Source organism: Euwallacea similis, chromosome 20 (assembly GCF_039881205.1).
Source record: "Euwallacea similis isolate ESF13 chromosome 20, ESF131.1, whole genome shotgun sequence".
NCBI lineage: Eukaryota > Metazoa > Arthropoda > Insecta > Coleoptera > Curculionidae > Euwallacea > Euwallacea similis.
In genome coordinates this window covers 1848611-1868975 of record NC_089628.1, presented here as the reverse complement: position 1 = coordinate 1868975, position 20365 = coordinate 1848611, and the positions used below count along the sequence as shown (strand labels likewise).

General features: G+C 39.9%; 1 protein-coding gene across 3 annotated transcripts in view; it reads right to left on the bottom strand.

The window, feature by feature from the left end:
* LOC136415365 (discoidin domain-containing receptor 2-like) overlaps positions 1-20365 on the bottom strand; it is a 119246-nt gene that overhangs the window by 24003 nt on the left and 74878 nt on the right. For all 3 annotated transcript variants that reach the window (XM_066399912.1, XM_066399914.1, XM_066399913.1), the window contains exons 5-9: positions 19019-19166; positions 12144-12323; positions 11035-11168; positions 3244-3383; positions 3122-3189 (exon numbers count right to left, since the gene is read on the bottom strand). In XM_066399912.1, coding sequence (XP_066256009.1) covers positions 3122-3189; positions 3244-3383; positions 11035-11168; positions 12144-12323; positions 19019-19166 — 670 coding nt within the window. The remainder of the gene's footprint in view (positions 1-3121; positions 3190-3243; positions 3384-11034; positions 11169-12143; positions 12324-19018; positions 19167-20365) is intronic.

Sequence of the window (20365 nt, the reverse complement as noted above, 5' to 3'; positions counted from 1 at the left end):
GTGGATATCTTTTTTTAGAATATGCACCATACCACTGCATGTTCAATCTCGTGGAGCATTTTTTGTGTTTTTTTTTCTTTTGATTGGGACAATGTGGAAAAGCATTATAAGACTAATGTTGGTCAACGCGGCTACTCCCAAAACATCCGTTCAGCAACATGGACAGAAGCGTTGCGCCATTATTTCAGAAATATAAAAAAATGCATGGAACATACTGAAAAGTCGGTATTTGAATAGTATAAATATTCGATTATGTCAAGCTCGGGATCAGACATAGCTCTGTAGCAAGTGACATGATGTATACGTAAAATAAGAATAAAACAAGGAACGTCCCTATTATATAGGCCACATTTTGCCGCGATTCCAGTGATAGGTTTTACCCTTCTTTTATCACCATCTTGCCAGGACTGACCCATTTTGGAATATCCAAGTTTTGTCATAAAAAATAAACGAAGTGATGAAAATTACTCTCTATTGCTTTTTTTATATTCCCGAGGAGGGTGATTGAACCTCGCAGTATCGGGTATGCAGGACGTCCCAGATTTAATTCGACGTGCAGGAAGTTGATTAAATTAGGTAAAACTCCTCTCATCATCTCAAAAGTTCCGAATCAATGTCTGAAAAGTTACGATTATTTCGCAGGATTACTTCCGGATAAAAAAGAAAATTTCTGTTTTCTTCTTATTTATTTTCTGGCTTAAATTACGGAGGTAAACAAAAAAAGATAACACTTCTGAGAGATCACACGCTATCTACCATCTTTGGGAACCTTTTTCCGGACTATAGCACGAAAAAAAAATTTACAAGATAGAATTTTTCGATTTGTAAATATTATAGTTCCGGCTTTTTTTTCATAATACAGACCGATCTCTTCGTAAGTATCCTGCTAGCTATTGATGATTGAAAAACTGTTTTGCCAATTTGGGGTTTACTCTACAGAGTGATCCACGTTGAACGAAAAAAACCCTTTTTTTAATCTTTAAAATTCATCGAAAAAAACCTAATAATTCACACTAACACAGAAGAACTACTAACACTCTGACTGTTAATATTTCATAAAATGGATTTCTCCATTCTAATCAAAGTCCAAGTCAAATTGGCAGAGTCAACAGCTGTGCATGTGTTGATATTTCTGCTAGGAAGGTCAAACAGTTGCACAACTGCTGCCTCTGCCGAATGTGGCCATTGGCTTTATATAGAATGCGTTTGTTTTAATGCGCAATATAGGATTTCACGGGTTAAAACTGCGATCCCATGTTAGCCTCTGCTCTACTGGAATTAAAGCTGTGAAACGTTAATTTGGCCTTCCTAAATTGACGCTAGTAAAATCAATTGAGCCAAAAATGTCTGCAAAAACGCATAGAAAGTAGGGGTTTATGATGCCAGTTAAGAACCAGAAAAGGGCTGGTTTCCGCGGCGAACCGAGATTTTGAATAAGTTGGAATAAGATATAAATCGAGGTTTACCTGGCAAGTTGTTTTGACACAGCTGATTTATTAGGGAAATTTAGTAGTGCTAGATCAACACGTATCAAGTTTCATAATTTTAATTCTAGTAGGACAACAGAACTGTTCTATGTGGTTCTGGACGGTACTGTAACGTCATTTACGCAGAGGAAAAGATCTGATTGCCAGGGTGAACCGAGATTTTTAATGAGTTGCAACAAGATATAAACTCGGAATTACCTTGCAAGTTGTTTTGGCTTAATTGATTTATTAGCGTGAATTTGGTAGTGCTAAATGAAGATCTATAAGTTTCATAACTTCAGTTCTAGTAGAACAGTTCTGTAGGGTAGGGATATTTTATGGTCGTTGACGCAGGGGAAAAGATATGGTTTCCATGGCGAATTCCATAACGGAATGCTTAACAAGTTGAAGCAACTAAACTCAGATTTACCTTGTTTTCGGAAACATCCCTCTGAAATAATTGTCAACCATTTAACAATCTCGAACTATTCGCCTTTCCGAACTAGTGGTTAAAACGATAAAAGTAACTTCGCAGGCCCGTTAGTCAAGAAGTTCCTGGTCAAGCCTTAAGGCTTAACTACATAGAATAACAATAATTTCGTTCTGGTTGGCTGGCCCGTGGCAATGCGAATAACTTCGTGAGACAGATAACCGCGAGCTAACCTTAAGCTAAGTTCGAGTCCTGACCTAATTACAAACGTTACCTGGTGGCACGTATCCGCGTAAGCTGCAATTTCACCCAATCCGGTCATGACGATGTTTTAAAGAAGACAAATTAAAATACATTAGTCTAATAACACGACTCCGTTGTGGCGATTAATAAAAATTAAAATGTAATAAATGCGGTGTTTTTAAAGGGAGGGAGCGGCGCCTCCATCTGGCTGGATCGGGGGGGAAATTACAAGTCAACTACAGGACAGATGCCTATGGGCGTGAACAACTAAACAAACATTTTCCTTAATAATAATTCTCACAAATGGTGTAAACACACATAACGGTCCTTTCCAAACAACGGCCTTATAAGATAAATCTCTGTAATACATTGGTGAGCGTTGGCGCAATGCTAAAACTGCAACTTAAAAGCGAAACTTTGGCAAAATGGCGGCCTTCATTAAGAATAAATATCAACAGTCCCGCGGATATTTATCATAATTTTCAGGGTTTTTCTCTTAAGCTTACTTAACAATATATTTAGAGTTGGGTCGTTATTTATACCTAACGTTGGTTCTAAAAGGGCATAGTGGTGGAGTAAGGAAGACAGATACGCCGGTCGTTTGTTATAACTACGCGGAACCCTTTTGTATTAACTAAGTTTGCGAATATTTTTTGCTGAATTTTTCGCATCTTTCTCAAAGGGAAAAGATTAAATATTAAAGAGGCGGCATTCAGACATCACAAATTGGGCGATTATTTGATGTCGGGGCAGGGAATTCATTCCCTATGCAAATTGCTTTTACAATTTTGACGGCGGAGGGTCCCTAACGACCGGTGCCGACTAGGCAAACCGATTCCCCGGCTCAGTTTCAACCCTGTGGTATTATTGTTTTGCAAATTTAATATCACTCGGCACAATACCGCCCAAACGGGGAATTTCCCGACTAATACATAAGATACAAAAGAACACTAAAGTTTCATGCAGACGCTCAGAGACTTACGTGACTCGAAAGCCATTTCGCTCAGCAGGATCCATTTATCACCAAAGAAGAGCCGCAGCTTAATAAACCTGCAAGAAATTGATTTGAAGCCTCGACGTTTCTCATAGGTTTCTTAGGTCTACCTGGCAGGTCTTCCTTTGAGGAGGATCGTGACGTTCCTGGCAGATTCCCGTGCATGGTCAGGCGCTATCGTCGCTTTAATCGGGTCCATGTGATATCGGCTCCCATCTAAACTGAACCAGATTTCCGCTTTGGAAAATACCTGCAAGGAAGGCGGCCCTTTAAACATTTTTTAGCGATTTCTATCGAAGAAAGGCCCAGGAAAAAAGTAATTTTTATTATTGCTTTTTTTGTTATACTTTTATTTTTTCTTTCTTATCTGCGTTAAAGCATACAAATTAATATCAACAACCGCTCAAGGAAGGTGTACCATTTAGAATGCCCTAGCAGCCCTGGGGGGTAATTTTTGATTTCGCATTCGCGTGACGTCAAAATAGCGCATTCTGAAGAAATGGTAAATAGTATTAAGGCCGTGTCGGTTTTATGTCGTTCCCACATTCAAATGACGTAAAAGCCAGAAGAACTTCATACTATTTGTATTAGGGATTCTTTAAAATGTATCATTTTGACGTCATGCGAATGCGGAAACCCTCGAATTGCATCTCACGAATTGATCGATTCCCCATTCGAGTGACGTAAATGTGACGTGGGCTTCATACTATTCTTATTAAGGTTCGAAATTCGTCATTTTGACGTCACGTCAATGGGGAAACGCATGATTCAAATCATGCCGATCGTTTGAAGATGGTTGAATGAATTTTTTATTAAAAAATCGAAGAGAATTAACTTGTTTTGCTCATTTTGACCTTGCAAACACATACTTAAAATATTTCCCTTTTCTCCCGAAGTACTCTGTAGAATATTTGATTTTAGGAGCTCCTAGAGTGCATCTAGAATTTTTCTAGGAGCTTTTTAGGAGTTCCTAGAAACTCTAGGAGCAGTAAAGAAAATATCGAGAGCCATTTTAACTCTCTTGTGCCTTACACATACTTATATCTTTCGCGGTTTTGCAGATAAAATCTGCCTTAGAATGTCCTACTCAAGATCCTGTGACATCTGGATATGCGTAGAGAGACATTTCTTTAGAAATTTCGCTTCTTAGATTTTTCAAATACCGACCGGAAAAATAAATGAATATTTCAAAAAACAATTTTGAATGAAAGGCCCTGCATGGGCGTATCTTACGGAGACAAACGTATCATCTAAAAAGGGAATAAAATATCAATAACTCCCTTTTTTATTCTCCCTCACACAGAACTCTGTAGCTTGAAAATAATAACAATAATGGAGAATGGAGAGGCGAAACGGAGGAAATACATTTATGGTAATGGACAAGAGGGCACAACAATGTTTGAAATTATATTTTTTCTTTTAGTTTACATGCGTATATTCGAGATAAATGAAGTGCAAAGGTATCAAAATGATATATAGAGTATAATTATCAAGTTGGACCCTGCGGGGGCTCTGAACGGTTGTTCATCGAAACAACTTCTGCTGGTTCAAGTGAATTTTTGAAAATATCAATTCAGCAAATAGTTGCATGGAAGGCGTTAAAGGAAATATTGAACAACTGTTTAACGTTTCCGTTTTGACCGGAAATGGCTCCATTATTTGCATTTCAAACAGGACACTCTCTCAAAATATTGATATATCATTCAGCGAGGCGTTCCTGATTTGGAACATGTTAGGCCTTACAATGTAATTGTGCGATTTTTTTTATAAATCATGGATTTTTGGTCGATAAGAGTAATAACAGAAATTAGAAATGTCACCAGAAAAACTGACATTTTTGGAATCGGCAAGGAGAGAGCCAGCGAATTACACAGCAACACACAATGTCCGATTTAAAATTCAAGTGGTGGCGTTTCCGCTTAAACTGGAAGTGTTAGAAAATCGTTCGGTAATTCCTTTAAATTTGCCGAATGTTTAATCTGAAAATTCAGTTCAATCTCTGGAGGAATAAAAAAAAATTGAGTGCGAGGAGCGACGCCTCGGAAACTTCCGGGTGTACCATCGGTTTCGCGTATATTGTTCTGCATTCGTTTAAAAAATTTAAATCAAACGTCTCTCCTAAAATAAAATAAAAAACCTACTAAAAGGAAAATCACCGGAAAATCCCTGCCAAAGGTGTATTGCTGGTTGCCCACCCCCGAGGGGCTTCCTTGCTCATTAAGTTTTTTTACGCATTTTCCGTATGCTAATTTTTCCCGCAATCATTCTGCCATAGATATTAAATGCCACAATGGGTCTTTATACTTATTAAAGTCCTTAATACTCTCAAAACCACCAGATGGGGGGAAATATTAATTAGCGCTTCAGTTATGCCAGTGGGCAGTATATGATATTTGTTTTCGGTTAGGGGGACTATGGACAGTAATGCAAATGCCATTGAAATTGGATTAAATTTAATTGCTTGATTAGTATTATGTGGTTTGGTGGCTCGATAGTTCAATTAACGTTTTTAAATATTTAATGTCCAGTCGAAATTAAATAGTTCGCAGTAATTGAGCCTATCGTGAGCACCCTTTATTACAGCAATTTCAAAATTAATCATTATTGCCTCGAATGTATGTGAATTCAGTATATCTTTGAGGAATTGTGAGCCGCCTAGTCTAAGCTCGGCTTACGACTTTCCCAAATAAGCAACAACTTAATTAATTACAGTATTCCCTTAAAGGTGGATCAATTTAATTAACCCTTCCCCTAATGAATTAATAATATCCGGGTTTAGACGAAGATGAAGCCAGTTTTCGCGCCGACCGGCTAATTAATTAAAATCCACAATGATTGGTCAAATTTTTCACAACGGCCCCGAAATAGGCACTTACCCTTCCGAACGAAGGGCCTCCTTAAGCCGCTACAATCTCGGCCCAAAAGATCCCCGTATCAACACGTCACTCTATTCAACATGTGCGGGCAAATAGCTCAAAGCAAACAAAGAAAATAAACAGCCCTTCATGTATTTAAACATGCGGATATATATACAGACGTTATGATCTTTGGTGTTTACCCAATTAACATAACTACGATCAATTAGCCTGTAGAAATGTGCGTAGGAGGTAACAGAGGTTTCGCCATAAGTTGGATAGAAACTGATGGAAGGAGAATTGAACCGAAGGAAGTTTAGAAAGACACATTTCGTGCTTCAAAAAATGACCCTTTAATGGCATTTGATGATGGTTGTTTCGGTGATATTTTAGGCGAAACAGAAGCGGGCAGTAGTTATTGGAAACTCAGTGAGAGGTAGCATTGAAAACTCGATATGAGGGCCATTATTGGAATTCCTGTGTGTAAAAATGACAGTTTAATGATATTTCGGTAAAAATATATGATATTTGACAATATGGTCGAAAGATAAGCGGGCATTAATTATTGGAAATTGGATATTGGTCCAATTATTGGAACTCCCATGTTAAAATTTGCACTGCCTGTACATGAGAACTAGCATTAATACTATAATGATCGTCTATGAACCGAATTATTTAGTCCAATTAGTCCACGTATAGGGTTTCTTTGTTTGGCTATACAGGGCGATTTGCCCAGGCACCCCATTAAAAAATCTCGATAATTCGGAAAACGATAATCGTTGCGTTGAAAACACCTGCACTATTTGGCCTTTAAGGTTGTTTTCAGCTTGTTCCAAGAGTATTTGCTAGTCAGAGATTTTTCAAGGGGCCAAAAACAGGTCAAAAACAACTCATGAAAACCAACTCTATGTTTGACCTATTAATTGCACGATTCCTGAAATCTCCCCCGATAACTTCACTCAGGACCTTCGGATGTTGTTCCATCTACGCAGGTTTGCTCATAAAGTGCCCTCAGAAGACCTGAATTGCTCATTCCCATGCGCCTCGTTCAGGTTGGCAGGTTATAAGGAAAAGCACTATCAGGGTAGCACGGTCTTGACTTATTCTCGAATTTCATCATACTCCGAAACGGCGGCAAAAGGCGATTTCATTGATCAGAGCTAATTTGAGCACACTTCTTTCCTCCTATTATAGAACTTTGAGATCCCCAAGGACCCTGAAATCAAAACGTGTTCGCTGGCGGACTCAGAACGTGCCATTTCGAACTCTGTAGTTTTGGAAACTTAAAGTAACCTAACGTCAAAACAGTGCTTTCCTTTAAAGTGTTAAAAGTCCAAAGTAAACTATTCTGACTGGCATTCAAAGCGTCTTATTTCGAACTGGGCAGATTTGGAAAACTGAGGGAAACTGCATTCGAAATTGCATTGGCATCTCGTTTCAAACTGTGGAAATCCGATAATCCGAAGTAACCTGACCTAATTTGAATTTAAAATTCGAACGTATATAAAATTTGAAGTGACCCGACATTGATCGTTTTCATCAGAATCAACATATGTGCTCTCCACACGCTGTTCTTCAAAGCATTTAAATGGGAGCTGCCGTCTTTTTTTCTCCGAATTTCGAGCAGTTACTTAACAGTTGCGTCACTGTTGACTCTGCTGAACGCGGCCATTTCCTCGAAGAAACTGCAGTTTGCTTCAGCAAAAATGCTTTATAGTATTTTTGCTTTTGAGATGGAGGTTCGGTGGGATAATCACATGGCTGTGAAAATCGTTTTGGTACACGGTTTTGGTGGACGGTTTCTCTCGAAAACTTATGAAATTTGGAGCATGGTGGGAATATGGTGGATTTCATGAATGCCTAAATTTACCGGATTTGAAACTTCAATGTTGCCAATAATTTCGGTGAGAATTTCCAGCTCTGCGGTGGTGAAACCACTTACAAAAGATGATAGGAACGTGCAGCAAATCAGAGAAGAAAGGGAACGTTATATTTTTAGATCCTCCCGAACAGCGAACTTGCGTGGATCTCGCTGAATGTATTTTTCATATTTGAAAAGAATGCCTTTTCACATCTCCCTCGTTCACTGGGGAGACGATAATCACTGAGAAAAAAATCAATAGTTAAAATGAAACAAATCCCTTCAAACGTTCAGCATTCGAGCCAGCTCGTCTAGCAGACGACTTCCTCTAGATCGTAATGAGACATAATCTAATTTCTTCAGGAAATTAAGCGCCTTGCAAATTTTTGCCATTCAAAAAGTCAAACAAAGCGCGTTTCGCTGAACAAAACTAAATAATTTGCCCGGATAATAAAGTACTATTTACTTTGTCCTGCAGAAGAACGGCTGCAGGACTTTAATTAAATATTTGACGGCCGATATTTGCTTTTGTCCTCGTTCGGTGCAGGTTGTTTTTTCACTCAAGGGGTTTAATTCAGTTAGAAATCCCCACGGGGGCACATTCCGCTGGAGTACTTGGTAACTAAATACTTTGATGAAATTATTTGACTTTGACTATGGGTTTATGGCTGCCAAATAGGTCCCCATTTCAAGAGCGCACGCGAACTTGAAATGTTCATTCGTGCACACGTTCAATTTCCTTGATGTTACGATAGGGATTAACCTACACCACAAACTCCAAATTCTCTGGATGATAATGCTCCAGCTCTTACATACACCGTGCCCCCCTAAGTAGCTTATTGTATAGAAACCTTTTGATATAGACTAAACGAGCAGGGAGGCATAAAATAAACATTGTTACGGCCCCCATGCTGAACTAAAAAGTTTTTTGCGCCCTCCGGTCCGGGGTCAGTGATGTTTATGTTTAATCCCTTCAACTCACCCATTACAGAATATTATTTATTAATAAGAAGATTTCGAGAAGCCGCTTAGAGTTTCCTTTCCAGACGACTTAGTGGAGTTTTGGTCAAGAACTTTTAGGTAAAGTAATCCGCATGACCAAGGCCCAGATTTTGGGGAAACTTTTAGGTGCAGGTAAAAAGCGTCCTGAGCAACGAGCATTATAGGCGTAACAAGCAAAGACCATTTTGCTTAATGTAGTCGGGAAGCACAGTGGGAGTTAAAATTTAAATTCGAATTTCCATCAGCGCAGAACGGTGTTATTTTTTAATATTCCAACAAAACAGACGAGGGAGCGCAGGAGGAGGAGGAGGATTCTGAAAAAATGGATTTTATTCCATCTTCTTGCTTTCGTTTTAAATAAAAAGCCGAAAAATATAAATTATAAAACAATACCCGCGGAAAATTTATAGTTGGAGGCAACGCACCGCAGGTTTTTGTTAATTATTGCATTCCCAAGCGAGAGACGAGCAGGAATTTCCAGGCAAATGGTTCAATTTTTGCAGCACACATCTTACAGGGGAAGGGAAACATCCCGAAATGTTTGGAAATTGAGTTAATCTTCCTAAGGGCAACCCGCAACGGAACCTATCTCGAGATCGTTCTATGCTGCTCAGCCAGAACTTCATCGAGTCAGGTCGTACAAGTGACTGAAATTGCTTTATACCCATTGGCCTCGTGGGGACATTTTGAAGAAGCCTTTAAAGAAGCACCGACACCTTCAGAATATTAAGTACCATTGGTTTGAATGATCAACAAAACACCGTATGGGCCACATGAACTTGGAATTTTTTACTCGTTAAAAATTCGGAATTTAATACAACGCAAGGGATTTTAATGCAAGAAGATAATTAATACTGCGATGGTATGGCATGGTAATGAAGGGAAACTTATCCTCAACCGACATTCTTTGCTCGTTTCCAAGTTGCTTTAGGGCCAAATTATTAACGTGCTGCTAACTTTAACTGCAAGCTGCAAACTAATTCCACTGGTAAGGCCCTCGGTTTCTATGGAGACTAACTTGATGTTAAAGCTAACTGAACATTAATAATTTGGCCCTTAGGATATTTAATGAACTCACGACTCAAGCCGATCCACAATTAACTTTTAGAGGTAGATGGTGCGCGGTACATTAGCAAACAAGACGTAAAATAAGTAGGAGTCTTATGGAGAAACAGCTCAGGCTCGCATATGGTGTGCAAGTAAACTAAAACATAATGAAATTGATTCAGAAATCGAATATTTATGCGACTGAGGCGGACCCTTAGTGGGCTCCCAAAGCCTGTGTGAAACTCTGCTGGACAATATATTTTTTGGGGATTTGGCCCCATTTCACCACCTGAAACTTTTTTGCAACATGCCACAGAACGTTGATTTTCTGGAAGTGTAATTCCCTGGGGAATTTATAAACTTTTCTGTCTCTTGGATGTTTTCAGTGTTTGTTGAGTGTTTTCGAAGTATTCGGCGAAATAACCAACATGTATGAGATTTTCGTAATCGTTTTATGGGTTTCTCATGTCCACATTAAATTTTCATGCGAGCTCAGGCCATTTTCTCAAATATCTTTAAAACGGCTACCGGGGCTCGAGGCGCGAAATGCCCTTCGAGCGTGTCTGAATTCTATTGACATGAATTTGGCGCATTAAGTTGAAGACTTAATGCATAATGAAAGAAGTTATTTTCAACTTCGACGTAATTAGAATACCGAATTGCGTATTTAGAATTTCAAATTTCAAATTTAAAAATTTCTGAAACATGGGAGGAGACGAAAACCGTGCAAAGAAAAAACAAAAACTATGAAAAAAAAATGAAAGCGACGAAAAAGGCTGCAAGACAAAAGCCTAAAGCTGCGTCTTTGTGTCCGAAGTGACCAATACTTCTAAAAAAACTTGGAAAATCAACGGTCAGTAGCGTACGAGGAAAAGTTTTGGGGTTGTAAAAGTAAGCTAAATTAGAAAAAAATTATAAGGCCCGCTAGATTTTTCCAGCGGCTTTCTGAGAAGAACTTTTGAGAGAAACTTGAATTTTGAATTCAACATTTCAAAAAACGGAAGCGCGGCAGCGACGAGGAACATAAGTAACGAAGACGATGGCTTCCGGGATGCAGAAGACGAAGTTACTGCTGAAATTATATGCTCACGTCCTTTGAGAAGATTCGTAAGAAATCAGGCCAATTGGCAACTTACCTGAACCCCTCTGGTGAACATGTTGTTCGAGTGTAGATGCACTGCGTTAAACTCTCTGATTCCATCGAATTCCACTGTCATCTCCAAGGGTTCTGCGTTGCGTCCCTCGCTCGACCACCCGACCCACCTACTGCCTATAAAATAACGAAACACCCTAATGAGGATTGTCTTTAAGCCAAGCAGAGCTGCAATTTTTGGCTTTAACTAGATAAAGAAAACGAGCCTTGATCATGTCATAATTTTTCATTATTAACGACGGAATCCATGACATTCTGAAGAGTCTCTGGGCAAACAAGCGAGTCTGTTTCTTGATGAAGACCCATAGAATTCCTCCCCAGCAAAAACACATCATTAAATTTGAGATCAGGCTTGTCGAAATATCAGTGCTCTTTATCGATGGCTGAATTCTTTGATGTCTCAATCGAGACGGTTAAAAAACTGCACGATCGAATTATTAATGACGCATTTATGCCATTGCCTAAGGGAGCGTGGCCACGTTTCAGCCGTGGGACTAAGCGACATGGATATCCGAGAATTTATCAAAAAATCCAATTGCGTAATGTAATAATGAATTAACTAAAAATGTTTAATACGGGGTTACCTAAAATTTGAACTGAAAAACGCGCTACATTTCCTAGTCCGGTTTCGACTAATTTCCACCGGAACCGTTCCGACCAAATTAATTTTAAATGAAGTACTTTAATTACTGCAATGGTTAATTATTTAATTATATTTACATGCAGCTCTCATGCAACGGGCAATTCGGTTAAAACTTCCGTTTTTGTTCAGCCATTGGCTATTAAATAAATTATGCATTCGAATGTTGGTGCCCTTAAAACAAGATTCTCGCTCTCGCAATTCGGCAAGTTTGCAGCGAAAAAGTGTCGAGAGCAGTCGAGTCAGTAAACGTCATTCTCATTACCGTATTGCCGGTACGTGACCTCACATACTGATGGAAGTGATAAGAGCCATTTCGAGTTGCTCGAAATTTGCTCTCAAAATTCCGTTATCTTTCGCCCGCAGCAGGCTTGAGCGTCTTATCTTGAGGTGACGTCGAATACATGAATGTTAATGCCGTTTTTAAATGGGGGTAAATCTCAAGCGCTTACCCGATTGCTCGCCGCTGAGTTGATTCTGATAGTCATCATCCCCGTACAGACCGTCGACCAGCTGACCTAAACCTCCTCTCATGTCTCTGCCTTCGAGGGTGCCGTCGTAACTAATGTCCTCCAAATCGATGTCTGGGTCCTTGATTTCCCCTCTCGGAGCTTCGTATTTTATTACGCTTTCTGAGATAAAGAAGAAATAAGTATACAGAGTGTCCCAGGAAAAATACTGGAAATAAGTGGCGGGAGCTGGAAGGGGGAAAAGGAGCGATTTAGCTAAGCTTGTGTCCATTTCATTCAAATCGGTCTCGTTGTCCGGACGCAAGGCTGCCGAGGCGTTGTGACGTCTTTAGCCACTGAAGGTGGGTGCCAATTGACATGACAACTTAACACCCTGTTTCTTGAAAACAAAGCACTTGCCGACCCATGTTCGCATGAACTTTTTTTCTTATTTTGGCCTGAGGAATCTTCCCTAGGCTTTCGTTACCACAACTCTGAAACATCCAGTTTAAGGCGGAAAAGGTCGTGGTGATATCATTTTTTCCGATTTCGCCTCCATAGATTAGTGTCTCGATTCCAGACAAGGGGGATCAAAACTATTAAAAAAAAAGCGCTACCTCCAGGAAGTCGTTGGACAGGAAAAGTGCTGCAATCACGAAAATATCTTCAGATTGCAGCGCTGATTGATGATGAATGCGGCACATTATCTGCACCTTCAGAACCTAGACGAAATGACACATTTTTTACTCCCTTCTCACATGGCGAGCAAAAACTATGAAAAACTTAATTTCCGGTTCAAAAGGGCCTTGCAACATTCAAGCACGTTATCCCTTTTGACACAGCGTGGAGAAGTCAAGTAAGCACACTGTTAAACAATTTAAGGGCTTTGTTATGCTTTTGAGCTCTTACACGCAAATCCAAGAACCCTTTCTAAATATCTAATGAGCCTCGTGAAATGTGCTGAAATTCGCCTGGATATACCTACGCCTATACATGTAACCAGATGAGCATGTGTGCGGCAGGGCAGGACTGGGCCTTTCGGCAAATTTATGCCTAATCCCTTCCGGGGCGTATCCAATTATTTTTGCCATTATCAGTCAACATCTTAATGCTATTCAAACATATTATTCAATTAGGGAAATAAGACACGTGACTGGTTGATTAGCGTTTGGGACTAGGTATCTGCCAGACCGCTTCGCATATGTTCTCATCATCTTGAATAAGGGGTTCCCCAGGGAGGACTTGGCTAACGTTCTCTCTAGCCCCCTCTGAATTGGAACGGTACAAAGGGGTGCATATTGTTGTTTTGCAATATTAATACTTCCTCTATTCTATACAGCCATGCTTATGAATATTAATTGCTCTTTACGTAGAGTCAATTTGTACTTTTGCGATTTAATTCCGTCTAACTGTGAAAGTTGGCGCTGTCATTACTGCTCAGAAATTTGCATGAGAGCTGTATCGAAAAGTTTGAATTGAAGCGTTTAAAATTCAATCAGACCCATTTATTTCCGGATTTTGTCCGGTCGGCGCTGCGGGTTTATTTTCTAAACTCTCCTTGATGCCGGCAAAAAGCCAATTTGGTAAAATGGCAGTTTAATTGACTTACAAGTTTTTCCAGTTTAGGATTTCCATATATAAGCCAGCACTTTCTTTGTATCAACAATTTTCCGCTCGAAAATCCATGCGAAAAAAGCTAGAAATTGATTAATATTTGCCGATTCGAATTTAACAAATGCTGCGTGAGCATATAAACAAATAGGCCTCGCTTCCTATTGAAATATTATTCTACCGGATTCAAATGAATTTATTAATTCCTGCAATTTTATACTTTCAGTATCACCACCACTTTGAGAGGCAGAGGGAGACAGAGAGGCACAGAGGAAGACAAAGATGGAGCGAGGGAGAGGCAGAGAGAGAAACAAAGACAGACCGAGAGAGAGACGGCGAGAGAAACAAAGACAGAACGAGAGAGAGACAGCGAGAGAAACAAAGACAGAACGAGAGAGAGACAGCGAGAGAAACAAAGATGGACCGACAGAGAGAGAGAGAGAGAGAGAGAGAGAGACAGAGAGAGAAATTCATTTATTTCGCATCAATTTATATAACCTAAACACCCTCAAAAAATCTGTTTCCAGTTTAATGGACTCTCATGTATAGTGGGCCACAAAACAGATTCACGGCCGCCTATCAGGGAGGCCCTCTCTAATCAAATAGGCCTGAACTATCGATCAAAAAAGGACCTTAAAAAGCCGGCGGACCGCAAAAGGGCCGTAATTGCTTAACCCCGAACTCAAATTGGCCTACGGCGAGACATTGGCCGACCTTTAATGTACCTTTATCCTTTTTCCATTCCCCGAATTTGGTTATCCGACTAGCAATGGGACAGATTGGGACTTATTGTTTGTCGATTTGAATTGGATTGGGTAAGTTAGTTGGCTTTCGGAAGTACAACGCAATGGACTGTAATACAGAAAAAAAAATGTCTTTGACCAAGGGATTTGATTTGGTCCTGGCCAAGGTAATTTTTGGAAATGTACAGGGTGCAAGGAGATGAGGGCGAAAATGTTCTCTTGCAATTGCACATGCTCTGCATATCGCGAGATTAATTAACATAATTCGCCACACAATTTCTGATTTTTGCCCCATAATTATTCCTTCTTTACTGTCTTTTTTAATTTTTTTTTCTGAGTCTTCCTGGATTTAAAGGCGATCTTGTAAAACGAAAACCGGAATTTCGATTTTTTGGACAATAAAAAATTCGAAAATATATAAGACGAGTATGACAATTCAAAAATTAACAACCAAAAAAAAATATCTGGAAGTGAATGCTTAAAAAATCCTGTATATTTTATCTTCTCATTAAGCTGTATTTCTGAAAAAAAAAATTAAAAAGACCTATTCTCAACTAAATCTAAAAACATCAACTGAATATATAAATGCTCACCTTCTTCCAATTTGCTCAATAATACAGTTCTTTAGATGTAGAGGGCTGAAAGAGGAAGACGCGCCCGCGGCCGAGGACTAAGGCCTCACGAGAAGCAGAGGGCCCTTAGTCGGTCAAGGACGTAATCTTTCTTTCGGCCCTTGGTATGTACGAAGTTTTACGCACAAATAATGTTTTTTTAGTCTCTTACATGCGAGTAGAATAATATTATATCCAGTCATTTGATTAAAGGCGGTGAAAAAATTAACACGCGCTATCTTTGCTTTACGGCCCGTTGCCAAGGGCGACTATCTTTGCAGCTTTACGACCCGTCTTTGTGAGCGACGGGGCGTAAAAATGTAACAACCTCGATGGTTGTAAACTTATTGTTACTGCCATGGGAACTAAAACGTGAATATACAGTTTTGATCCATTTGGGCTTAAAGTGATTTAATCTGCTTTATTAATATCATAATTCATTTAAATTTTCTTGTTCCATTATAACACTGAACTGTCACCTAGTAAATGTTCAACTCCCTCCAAATCATTTTCTACATACCGTTCAACGTTTCGGTTTCCGTATTTTACGCCATCATCAGGACACCCAAGGACTGGTGGTTTCCTATCACGGTCAACACGCTTTAGTCCCACATTTATATATTTTTCTACGTAGACATTTTTCGATTTTCCTCTCATTTTTTCCTGAATTCCGGAGAAGGTAACGGATTTGTCGCCGAAAGGTTAATAAGGATTTTCGTCCGAGCCCTCAGTAAGGGGTGAATGCTGTTTCCACCCAGTTTTAACTGGCAATAGTGTGCAATTTCACCGCTCCAACAGTCCTTACTACTTGGGTGAGGCGTTATTTCCGGATAAAATAAAAGAAAAGGAGGAGAGTCTTCGAGTCTCCAGACTATTACACTGAACATTGAGCCTCTTTGCATGATCCTTATCGGATATCGCTGTATTTGTCTCAAATGTCAGCTCGAATTACCTGCAAAAATCCGCAATTTTTCGCCTGCTTTATCCTATTTACTTTCCAAATCAAATCCCACAATAGATGACCCCTAAGAGTAAGCTGGAGCAACCAAATTAGGTGAATTCTGAGCAGCGCTCTAATCTAACCCTGTCTGTTCTCAAGTTCGATTGCGGGTGTGCAGAGTGCGATTCATACTTCCATAAATTATACGAATATTAAATTCCGCCAAAAATCTAGAATACTTGGAAGACAAATTAGTTTCCCGCTAATTCATCCATAAAAACGATGATAAGATCTGTCGCAATCTGTTGAATAATCTTTTTTCGAGTTGGGGGCGAAATACGGTTAAAAGTATAAAGGCAGTCGGTTCGCTGTATATCTATCAGAAAGTTGGCATCTTTTGTAGTTTAAACTGACAATGGCCGGGCCCAGTTTTAGTACTGGGAGCAAACACGAGCTAATTAAATATAAACACACAATGGGGGCCCTTTATCTCGTTGTGGAAGAGATCCCCGAGCAATATTACGTTTTCGCATCCGTTATGACAAGTTAAACATCCATTTTACGGTGGGTTTGTTCTCTTTTTGATGTGGCGATGAATGGTACGCGTCGGCGTTTAGCAGGAATCGCATTTAACACAGGACAGAGGGGCTCTCGCCGCACACGTAAGTCTGCCCGGCCATAAAGCAGCCGCAAGAAAAGGGGCTCCGGGCCCCCGCACAATTGACTATTTTCCAGCAATATGCACAAAAGTGGTTTCCAGGGCCCCGCCTAATGGCCCAAGGCTTTCTCGTACGCTTGTTAGGCCCCTAATAAGCGGCCGTAATTTTAAATTGAGGATTGTCTACTCGAGGGTTGCATACTTTCACTTCTCGCCTCCATCGATTTTGGCTGAAGCTACGAAAATTGAAAGAAAAATACCACGACTTAAAATTCAGCTTCCACATATTTCCCTAGTTAGTCTGGAACAATTAATCCACAAGTTGGAACACTTTCCTTATGGCGAGGGCTGATATACGGACGCAGCGCTTCCAAAAGCGCAGACTTGTTTCGACTAATAAAGCAATTAATATTAACCGTTCCGTATGCAAATTCCGCTTGTTTTAATTAATTCCCTCACACTATCTCTAGTGTTCGCTACAAGCCGTATTACACCCCCGCCGGCGGGTTCTAAACGGGGGTTAGGACCGGACTTTCCGCTATTTTCCGATTTGCTAAAGATTAGGTAAATAGAATTTTGAACTTAAAGACTCCTCCAGCGACCGGATTACCCTCGTTGTGATACAGAACGCAAAGAAACGACAAAAAAACAAGTCATCGCCCTAATTAAAACCTTCTTTGATTCGCTGAAAGGCTCAGAACAAGACAGGCCGAACGACGGGAAAAAACAGTCGTAATTTAAGAACAACGTATTTATAATTCAAAAACCGTGAAAAGTTTATTTTGGAGGGCTGCCAAGAGGGGTTGAACTCACTTTCTTTAAGAACGAAGCAATAAAAAAAGTTTTTATGAAGTCTTAAAATCAGTCACTTCAGCAGGTTGCGAATATGAGTTCATTTACGGAATGGGTAGGCTTCAAGTTTCTTTGAGGACGGAAAAATTTGGAAAAATGTCGTAAAATTGGGTAAACAGGGTGAATGTGGCACGTTTTCATCGCGATGAGCGTCGAAACTGCTATCGTTTCAAGTTGTACCTCTGAATTTCACGGGAAAACAAAACTCCTCTTCGGGACTTATGACGACATATTACAGTTCAGGAAGTTGTCGGGAGTTTTTTTTAATTTTTACGAGAAGTGCCCACTAAGATAGCCAAAGGGCACTCACAGTCACATACGCTCTACGAAACTCAGCAATGGCTTTTTGTTAAACTGTTTATTCCTTAAGAAAAAAATTGTTTTTGTTCTTCGAAGGTTAAGTAGCAATTTTCCCCCCTGTGGGGAGGGATTAAAGTGATTTTGCGGTGATTTCGATCATGACATAAAATATGCAGGGTGCTCTCCACCTAATGGGTAAAATTCGCCTGTATATCCTTTCAAGAAAATTATGATTTAGCGAAATTTGTCTTGTACAGGGTCACACGTCTTTTCGAATTGTCTCTTTTATCTCCAGTTCCGATGGTTCTAATGAAACTGAGGGTCTATTTTGGGGGCTCTCATGCTGTTCGAGGTCTTCATCCTTATCTTGGACACACTGTATATTTACCTAGATGAAAAAAAACAGCTGTAGTGAACTCAAATATGGGGTCCAGCATGGGGACACTTTGGACCTCCTCATCTTGGACGCACTGTATTTTTAGGGAAGATTATTTTTATCACTCAGAATGACGTTTCTTGACCTCGTCAGATTTCCGACATACGGTTGGACCTTTTGAAAGTTCCCTTCTCCCTATATCCTGGACGCTTTGATTTTTTTTTTAACCTGGACCACTTTTCCAGTTCGCGAGGTAGGGACTCATAACATTAAAAACTAACGACTTCTTCCCCTCAAGCAGTTTTGATGTTACAATGGCATAAAGTCGAGATTTAATCCTCTTCGCGCCATTTTACAGTGTACATATATTTTTCCTCCCTTTTTTCAACTTTCAATCTCTCGCACACATACAGTTTGGAAACATAATATTTTCCCTAAACCTCCGAAAGGGGCCCTCTCGTAAAATATCACTACTAATAAACTGTGCCCCTTGGTAAACACATATACATCATAACTTCCTCTTAGGGTGATTAAGACTTCACCAAAAAACAAACGCGATAAATTAGACCGGCGATACACGTTCCAGGGATGGACTTGACGCCCCTAAATCAGGACCCGTCGTGTGCAGCCCCACGTGCACCTACGAACTTTCGACAAAAAAGGGCGGAGATGAAGGGTTGAAATTTTTGGACACGTGTTGCGTCCCTAAATATTTATGAGCTGGCATTACAATCTTCCGTTTAGAACTTTCCTGTATGATAAAAGATTGAAAACTTAATGCACTTACGTTCCCAAGGGCACCCGTACAGTTCCACCCTCATGCAGACTGTTCTGGGGTGCTCGCTGTAGGGGATGAACCTGACCCTCGAGGCGACGAAAGGTAGCTCGAGGCGCTGGCGGACCACTAGGTAGGTGTTGGTGTTCCCCGTTAACACCTGAAAGTATAATTTTTTTGTAAGTTTTTCCTTCGGCTACATCGCGAGCCGTGTGGCTACTTTTTGCTTGGAGTATCTAATCAAAATACATAGTTTTTAGCTCTATAGATTTTTCGCAGACCTGCGCGTCAGTGTGTCATCCCATTACTCGCCGCTTTTGAGTCACAGAGAAATTTTAATATTCCCTTGAGCTTCCGGTAAATGGATTTCTAAAAAGATTTTTTTAATATAAAACTTTTAATTTGAAGTTCATAAATTTCGCCAAGCGACCGACAGATTAAATTTTTGCGGTACAACTTTTCCGTGGCAATAATTCATTCCCCGTTAAACATTTAAAAAGGTTTTTACCTTTTTAATTAACGAGTGGTCCAAAGTTTTGTTATTATTGAATGGAACAGGCATACGCAATTCGCCGGTGTATGTTTGTCTATGACGTGCATTTTCCGAGGCAAATGGGAGTTTATTTTAGCTTTATTGTGTTTTTAGCTACAGAAGCGAAAACACTCCCTGCGTTATTTTCTTTCGAGGACCTTCTACTGGATACTTTTACATGACTTGAAAATTTAAGCGATTGTTTCTAGTTTCGCTCTATTTTCGTTAGCGGGATCACTCTTCTCTTTTGTCAACTGCTTCATTCCAAGTAATCATTCCCACACAGATACGAATTCAGCTAAATTGGCGAACGAATGTCTGTTCGTCGCATAATTCCGAATGCTGCTCCAGATATTCTGGAAATGCCGACTGTTCCGAATTTTTTCCGCATCAAAGAGCAAAATAAATTCCTTAGGTAAAAACAGGGAAAAAATGGCACACCCCATACACGGGGAACTCTCCTAGCAGGACCACATGATTTTCACATGGACTCAATATAGGGTGTCCTTTTTTCGATATAAATATAGGGTTTGTCAGCTATTACCGATGTTATAGACATGAAAATTGATGCTGGCTGGAGTCGTTCACCTTTTAGTTTCGTAGATACGGGACGTTTGTCATAACTCTGCATTTTAGAGTCCACCCGATATATTCTCACAATATCGCAAGAGTAGAGACGGCGTAGAGACTTTCTGACGTAAAATTCAGTGCCGTAGTCAATTTTCCCTGAAACGTACGATTTCGCCGCAATTAATCGAGCTTATGATTTTTGGGACACAATTCAAAAAACCTTTTTACGAATTATTATTCTTTCGGGGCCATACTGT